At 45.8% G+C, this 8,913-nt stretch overlaps 1 protein-coding gene and 1 long non-coding RNA gene across 2 annotated transcripts in view; one reads left to right on the top strand and one right to left on the bottom strand.

The window, feature by feature from the left end:
- The window catches only part of USP13 (ubiquitin specific peptidase 13), an 86,281-nt gene extending 85,682 nt beyond the window's left edge, over positions 1 to 599 (bottom strand). The window contains exon 1 of the mRNA XM_034780748.1: positions 268 to 599. Coding sequence (XP_034636639.1) covers positions 268 to 423 — 156 coding nt within the window. The 5' untranslated portion in view covers positions 424 to 599. The remainder of the gene's footprint in view (positions 1 to 267) is intronic.
- Positions 1 to 8,848, top strand: part of LOC117882477 — a 9,410-nt gene extending 562 nt beyond the window's left edge. The window contains exon 2 of the long non-coding RNA XR_004647025.1: positions 7,344 to 8,848. This is a non-coding gene — a long non-coding RNA (uncharacterized LOC117882477). The remainder of the gene's footprint in view (positions 1 to 7,343) is intronic.
- The last annotated feature ends 65 nt before the right edge of the window (positions 8,849 to 8,913 follow it).

Below are 8,913 nucleotides of genomic sequence, written 5' to 3'. Positions count from 1 at the left end.
GGTTGGCGGGGGGGGGGGGGGGGGGGGGGGGGGGGGGGGAGGTTTGCTGCCTGCCCCGGAGGAAAGGCAGAGGGGAGAGGTTTATTGCCGGCACGGGGGAAAGGTTTACTGCCTACCCCAGGGGGGGAGGTGGGAGGTTTATTGCCTGGGGGGGGGGGGGAGGGGGGGGGTTTGTTGCCTGCCGGGGGGGGGGGGGGGGGGGGGGGTGCGGGGGTGTGCTGTGTGCGGGGGGGGGGGGGGTGCAGCCGGCGGGGCTGCTGCACTCACCGGGGACTCGTAGGAGAAGGCACATTCCGTCTTGTAGACCCGGTCCCCTGACTTGGGCACGCGGATCGTGGGCATGTAGGGGACCAGCAGCTCCCCCAGGTCCCCCGCAGCCATCTGCGCATCCCTGCCGCTCCCGAACAGCGCGGCCCGCTGCATGCTCCCCGGCCGGCCGCACCGCGAGCGAGGGGAAGGCAGAGCGAGCGCAGCCGGGCCCGGGGCACAGAGAGGCGGCCTGAGCCGGGCCCGGGGGAGGAGCGGGGAAGATGCTATTTTTAATCCAAGGGCAGCAGGAGCGGCCCCAGCTGCAAAGCCCCGGGGTCCTGGCGAGGGGGGAGCCCGGGGGCGGGGGAGAGGAGGAGCCCCGGGGAGGATGGATGGAGGGCAGCGCCAGAAGAGGCTGTGAAGGGAGGGGAGGGTGGACAGCACGGAGGGGAGGGGCATGGGAAGCAGGCTGGGGCAGGGGATGGGGAATCCCTCACCTCCCTTCCCCTGAGCTGTTGCACCCTCATTCTGCCCGGAGGGGAAGTTGGGGACATTGACATTAGATAAATTCTATCTAATTCTTTCCTGGGGGCTTAGAAAAACTGTCCCCCGTCACTCCCCAACCCCAGGCTCCTCCCCAGAAGCCAGCCAGCTGGGCTGGGAAATCCTTAGAACATCCCAGGGAAGCGCTAGGTGGGAATCACAGGACTCTCAGGCCATGTTCTGCAGGAGGTCAAACTAGATGTTCGTTGTAGTGGTCCCCTCTGGCTTTAAACTCTGGAAAAGACAAGGCTCTTCCACGCTGTTAGCCCTGCTGTAAAACGTCAGCCGCAGAGGAAGGGCTGACTCTGGCAACGAAATATCATAGGTTAAAGAACTTAGAGCTGACCATTTTTTTCAATTTACTCCCACCTGGAGGTTGGGCCAGGCATCCTGCCTCCTCTACGTCTGACTGCAAGCCCAGGAACGGGCTTCATTTTGTGCCTTGTACAGAGCTGAGCGTCCTGTTCTGAGATGAGGCAGTGCTGATGGAGGCAGTTGGTGGATTTGGCATCAAATATCCTGATTTCTGTTGTTGTCTTGCCACTTAATAAGAGCAGCTGGCAACAACGGTGGGAATTGAAAACATCAATCCTGTGTTCTTCAGCCTTCCTCAGTGCCCACATTTCACGTCTGTACAATAGAGTTGGGATAACTGGGGTTCTATGGAGCTGCAACTTCGTAGCAAGCTTGAAATCACAACATCCCCACAGAGGCTGCTAAAGGAGCCGAAACATGTCAGCCGCTGTTGATAGACAAGTGTCCACATTTTTTAGAGCACCCTCCGGCACTGTCTATTACGATGCCTCACCCAGACAGTTTAATACGGAGCAGATTGTAACCTGGAGCTGGAGGCTGCTTGATGGTCCTGGCCAGGGACTTGGTTTTATCTGGATTAATAACCAGACCTACGTGCGCTGCTTCTTGCCTCACCAGACTGGCCATCAGCTGCAGTGATTCACTAGACTGAGCCAGCAAGACAATGTCATTGGCATATTAGAGATCTCAAAGCAGAATGGCATTCACCTTTAACCCCCAACTGCTGCCTCTTCAAGTTTATCCATCATCCAGTCAGTGCTGATATTGAACGATGATGGTGACAGAACACAACCTTGCCGAACTCCTATGGAGACAGGAAACCATGCTATGTTTTTGCCATTGACTCGAATGCATCTTTCCATTCCATTATAGAGCTCTCCTATCAATGATGCTGTTGTCCCAGGGATGCCAAGTCACCTCATTGGATCCCACAAACTTGCTTGATTTACTTCATCAGGGGCATTATAGAAGTCTATAGAAAGTGCTGTGCATGGCTTATTAAATTCAGCCATCTTCTCAAAAAGCTGTCTCAAGGTAAAGAGCTGGTTAACAGTGGACTGACCAGATCTAAATCTGCACTGAGTATCTTGGGCTTTGCCACAAAGTGCATTGTTGAGTTGAGACATTAACATGGAAGCAAAGACTTTCCCTGGAACAGACAACAGCATCATACCGCTACAGTTGCTACATTCACCTTATCATCCTTTCTGAACAGAGTAATCCCCTTCTTCCAGTCATTGGGGATGATATTAATATGCCAAATGGCCTAGAAGAGCTTATGGTACAGCAATGCTCTCACCTGTCTTCAGCAACTCAAAAGTGATGCAACAAACCCCGGATGCCTTCTCAGGCTTCAGTTTATGGATTGTGATACGGGATCTCTTCTGGGTTGAAGGAAGCAGGCTGTAGTGGAACTTCCTGACCCCCTTCAGATGGAAGAGGGACTTCAAGGGATGGACAATTGAGGAGCATCTTGAAATGGCCGTCTCCCTAATGCAGCTGATTCTGCTGACTCTGACTGATGCTGCCGTCCTGACGCTTTACTGAACAAGCTGGTGCCACCTACCCTGCAAACACTGCAAAGTTGAATAAAGGGTGCAGAAATCAGGGCTGGACTGTACCTATATGTAAGATCTTACCATCTAAATAGACAAGACAGACAAAGGGTAGGGACGAGGAAGTAGTATGATCTCCATTTGACATAGGGGCAGTGTGGCACCGAGAATTTAAATGATTTGCCTGAGGTCACGCAGGAAGACCTCCTTGAATCCCAGTCCAGATCCTTAACCACAAGACTATCCTTCTTCTCTTTCACTTCATTTCTGCTTTTTTTTCATTTTGAAAGGGATATTGATAAGGTAGAGAAAGGCAGCAAGGATGCTATAAAGATTGGAGAACAGGAGCAGAAAGATGAGTAGCAGCAAATTGCAGAAAACATTTGAAATAATTCATTTTTCTAAGGTACACACAATAAACCATTAAATACACCCATCAACAGCAAAAGAAAAGAAACCACTGAGCCTCTTCAAGTGAAATCAGAGCATTTAGATCAAAGGATAAAGAAATAGAGCTGTGACATGGTTAGTGTGGGCTAACTGCTATAGTTTGTATGTGGTCCTTTTTTCAACAAACTATCCATTGGTGATGTTGGGAACGGTGTGTAAAATACTTATGGCAGAATGGGTGCACAGAATTACTCTAGATTTACAGTGAGGTACCTGAATGCTTGTCTACACTTAAGACACTACAGTGGCACAGTTGCGCTGCTGCAGCTCTTCAGAGTAGACACTACCTACTCCAATGATATAGATGCTCCCGTCGGTGTAGGTAATCCACTTCCCTGAAAGGCAGTAGCTAGATTGATGGAAAAATTCTTCCGTCAACCTAGCACTGTCTACACAGGGACTTAGGTTGACTTAACTACGACGCTCAGGGGCGTGGATTTTTCACACCCCTGACCTACATAGTTAAACCAATCTAACTTTCTAGCGTAGACCAGGCCTGAAATCAGAATCTGTCTCAAATAATCTTGTAGTTAAAGGAACTATTGGCCTGGTCTACACTAGAAAACTAGGTTGGCATAACTACGTTGCTCAGGGGTATGAAAAATCCACCCCTCTGAGTGGTATAGTTAAGCTGATATAAGTCCCCTTGTAGACAGTGCAAGGTTGATTGTAGAATTACTCCATCAACCTAGCTACTGGCATAGGTAGTGGTCTACACTGAAGCACTACAGTGGCGCAGGTGTGCCACTGTAGCGTTCTGTGTATAGACAAGCCCACTGGATTTTAGATAAGAAGCTGAGGGCAAGTCTACACTACAAAAATAAGTTGACATAAGTTACGTCAACATACAGCTGACACAGTAATTAAATCACTTTTGCATGTCGACACTGCGCTCTGTGTGTTGGCGGTGCACAATCTCACTACCAGTGCTTGCAGCAATGCAGAGAGCAGTGTCCCATGGGTAGCTATCCCACTGTGCAATTCACCACCACCTAGCAGCAGGGTGTTTTGGAAAAGGTTTGCAATGCCTTATAGGGGCAATCAAGTCATGTGGGGTGACTAGGAACATGGTTTCAATGTCCCATGATGCAGTTTTCTCCATCCCATAATTTTATCTGCATCCCATAATGTTTCATGCCTTTTTTCAAAAGCCCTGCTAACCCATGCATCTGCCATCTCTGTGAGAAGCATGGGTCCTGCGCACAGCTCTGCACTATTGTGATTAATACTGCAAGCACAGCACACCTGATCCTGCAATAATGCCTGCTGAAGCAATTGCTCAGTGGCATGGGGGAAATATCCTATTGCAACGGAAGAAATAAGGCAGCCCTCCCCAGAAATCTTCAGCAGAGGATTGTAGACTACCTTCAGGAAACTTTCCTCTAGATCTTTAAGGAAGATTCACAGGACACCCCAGTGGACATAAACAAAGTGTTCTACAGGGGCCCCCTCTGCCTAACTCTACGGGGGAAATGAGAAGCAGATAGCGATTCTACCTCTCTTGTTTTATTTCACTACCTCTTCATGATTAAAAAGATTAAATGATTAAAAAAGAGCAAATGAACAGATATGTTTCTGCAATATCAAAGCAAACTGCATACTTACTAGAGGTTCCTTTCCCTGTGTCAGGCTCTCCCCGTGCTGGACTGTAGGGACTGGCTAGACTGCTCTGGAGTCAAGAATAGGTCCTGTCTCGCTGTGCCATTGGATGCCTCAGTCTCCTGGCCCCTGTATTCCTCCTCCTCTTCCTTGTCCAACACCTACTTCTCGCTATTCACTTCAGGGTCCTCTGACTCCAGCTCCCCCAAAGTATCCACAGGATTCTTGGAAGTGGTCATGGGGTCTATGCCAAGGATGGCATTTAACTCTTTATAAAAGTGGCATGTCTGTGGCTCTGCACCAGAGTGACTGTTAGTCTTCCTGGCCTTCTGGAATGCCTGCCACAGCTCCTTAACTTTCACACGGCACCGCTGCATGTCCCTCTTGTAGCCCTTCTCTGCCATGCCACAAGCGATCTGCTCATAAATATCAACGTTTTAATGGCTGGATCAGAGTTGTGTCTGCACAGCCTTTTCTTCTCACAGACCCAGGAGATCCACCACCTCCTGTGTACTCCAGGCAGGAGCTTGTCCGCAATCTGGAGCCGGCCTGATCAGCTGGGTGGTTGCTAGGCATGCTTGAGAGTTGCTAGGTGAGCTCTCCACACTGAGCAAACAGGAAATAGAAATTAAAAAATTCAAGAGGCTTTAAAAGGGGAAGGGTATGTTCCTGCATACCTGGTCACTGGGCAATGGAGTTCAAAACGCTGACCACAGCGGACATGGTGGGGCATTGTAGGACACCTTGAGACCCCTAAATTAAATGTAAGTAATGCAGTGTGTACACTAACACTGTGTTGCCCTAAGTGCTACGCCTCTTGAGGAGGTGGAGTTATTAAGTCGGTGCAGCGGGCGAGTTACATCAGTGGTAGCTACATTTTGGTGTAGATGCTTAGATTTAGATTGATGTAAAGCTGCCTTACGTTGACATAACTTCTGTAGTATAGACCAGGCCTCACTCAAAAGCAAGAACAGAGAGTCACCATAGATGGATGTGTTTCAAACTAGAAAAGGCTTATGAGCACAGTGCCTCAGGGGTCAGTCTTAGGACCTCTGTTACTCATAATACAATAAATATAAGTGATATGAATGAGGATAAGCCTTCTGACCTTTATAAAACACTTTGAGATCTACTGATGACAAGCGCTACATCAGAGTTATGTATTTGAATTATTACTTATTAACCCTAAGGTGATAAAACTGGCAGAGCAAAAAGTGCCTGATCCAAAGGTCACTAAAGCCAGTGGGAACCTTTCCAATACTCTGCAAGGATATAAAATGGCAAACAAGGTTGTACTTATCTGGAATACTCTATGCAGTGTTGGTCAGCTGTACAAATTCAGATGGTTATTGTCTCAGGAAGGCTGCAGCAGATGCTGCCAAAGATGATCAGTAGTATGAAAATATAGGACAGGGCTAAGGGAGCTGGGCTTATTCTGTTTAGAAAAGTGGAGACTTCAGAGTGGCTAATGGCAGGTGGCTTCAAGATGTCAAAATGAGAGAGACAGGCACTTTTAAAAAAAATCCACTGCTAAGGGGTTTAAAAACTAGGGGAATACATGTACAGTAAACTAAAATGTGTGGTATCAGACTTTGAGGAAATACCTCCCCCTAGTGGCAAGAATAATAGGCAGTGGGTTTACACAACACACAACCTGTGGAACTGGTTACTTTGGGATGTTGTGAAGGCCGAAAGTATAACGCATTCTCAAAAAAGAATTAGATAAGTTCATAGAGGATAGGTCCATCAATGGCTATTAACCAAGAGAGTCTAGGACACAGGCCCATGCTCTGGTTCTCCCTAAATCTCTGACTGCTAGAAGCTGGCCTGGAGGACAGGGGATGGGTAACTTGATAAATTGTCCTGTTCTGTTTACTTCCTCTGAAGTATCTGGCACCAGCCTTTGTCAGAAGACAGGATACTAGCCTAGATGGACCATTGGTCTGATGCAATATGGTCGTTCTTACATTATGTTCTTAAAGAAAACTATTGTTCCTCTTCAGTCATTCCCATTTAATGTTTAAATTTATACCCTCAAATAGCTGCATAATCAGACAGTTGAAGACAATCAATTCTTTTGACATTGATTCAATGTGTACTATTAACCTGATGTTTATCAATACAGTTCCTTTTACCTTGTTTCTTGCTCTTCAGACATCTATTTAGAAAGCTTTCATTAACCAATTGTCTACCTTTCTCTTTCACCAAGTGTTTGATAGAATCAGAAAGCTTCTCCCTTTTGAGATCAGAATGTTAATATTTAACTTTTTTTCTATTAATAAATGCTGAATTATATATCAGTTGTAGAATAAATTAAGTTTTTAATATTTGTCCATTCAAGTCCTTCCCATGCATGAAAAAATATATATAGTTTCACAATAGAGCATAAGCCTGCCATGGGGGAAGATTTTCAAAAGCACACATGGGATAGGAGCACAAGCCCCAGGATTTATGTTCCTAAATCCTTTAAATGCTTTTGAAAGCCTTCCCCTTTGAGTTCTGAACTCTCTCCCCTCCCCCCAAAAAAGTTAGGATTGTTGAAAGAGGAGACAGGAATGACGGTGTGTATATGATCAGTAATCAATAATACAGCATGGTTAACCTGTTTGTCATTCTTGGAAATACAATTAGCGCCCGTGGCCAACTCCATAAGGTGGAAGCAAGAACTGGGAAGGTAGATGGAGCCTGAGACTGATGAATATCTGGAAAATATGAGATTCACACACAAACCAAGATAAACGTAGACAATGCCATTGTGATGCCAACCTTGTTATATGCCTCTGAAACTTCGTAAATGCTAGAAAACCACAACAGGAAACTTAAGGCATTCCATCAGAGATGCTTGCAAAGAGTAATTAGTGTCTGCTGGTGTCATAAAGTAAACAACGCTGATCTGTTACAAAGGACTGACCAGCATACCGTACAGACAATGATTCAAGAAAGAAGGCTGAAGTGGTTTGGACATGTTGTATGGATGTCAAAAAAACCTGTGCTCCTAGTCAAATTCTTGACTGGCTATTACCTGGTGGAAGACGGAAAAGAGGAGGATAACAGATGACATAACAAAACCAATGAGGAAAAATACTGCTGTCATGGAAAAAGACTAAAATGGGGCAAGAAATGTGGCACTAGACAGATGGAGGTGGAAAGACTGAGTTGCTTCATGTGTCACAAGGCAAAAGAGCATCTAATATATAATGCAAATAGTATGTAGCCTGTTAATACTGTAAATTCTGTGGATTTGGGCAAGTCACCCAACTTCTACCTTAATTACACCATCTGTAAAACATGGATAATATGTAACTTCCCAGGATTAGTGAGAGTATTAGCTGGGTTTAAAAATCACTTTGACGATTAGTTGTGTGTTATACTCAGTTACCTGAAACTATAACCTTATCTACCCCAGATATTTTTCATTATAAAGGTATCATTCTGTAGTAGGAGTTTCTTAAATATGAATGCATTTATTGAGCACCGACAGGGTCTTCAGCCCTGTATGGATGAAGACACTTCCTGCCCCAACAGAGCGTACAGTCTAGTTCAGATACATTATAGTAAAGAACATAACAGAGGTTGCAGATTTTTTTAAACCTTGTTTAAAGAAAAAAAAAAGGCCACACCGCATTGTTAAAAAGCATTGTGGAAGGAGTATCTTTCAGAGGAATTGGCTTTACAGGGAGGGAGTGCCTTTACAGGGAGGGAGTGTCTAACCTCAGAGGTTAGACACAAGTGGAAGAAAGAGATAAAAGAGGCATTTAGGAAGACCATAGGCGATATGGAAATGGTTGGCGATAGGAGGAAATGAGAGCAGACTGTCATTGAGTTATGCAGAGCCTTAAAGACTATGGTGGGAGGTTTGAAACTGAGGAGGAAGGCAAGAAGCTAATTAAGAGATTCATAGAGGAGAGTAGCATGGCCTGAGTGGTGAGGAAGGAAGGTTATTTGTAGGGATGTAGAGGAAGCAGTGAAAGGCTACGGCCAGAGTTTGGATACGAAACAATGAGAGTGAAGACTATTATAACAAGGTTGTGAGCCTGACTGGCGGGAAGATAGTGGAGTTATCTATAGTGATAGAGATGGGGCTTTTGAATCTGAGATGTTCCAAAGAACTGAAGATTTAATAAAAAAAAAAAAAATCACTTAATTTACATTCGATGAAATATTTCACAATTAAAAAGTGCTTTGACTTATATTTCATTTA

The sequence above is a fragment of the Trachemys scripta genome, chromosome 9, assembly GCF_013100865.1.
Source record: "Trachemys scripta elegans isolate TJP31775 chromosome 9, CAS_Tse_1.0, whole genome shotgun sequence".
Lineage (NCBI taxonomy): Eukaryota > Metazoa > Chordata > Testudines > Emydidae > Trachemys > Trachemys scripta.
This window is presented reverse-complemented; position numbering and strand designations above follow the sequence as displayed.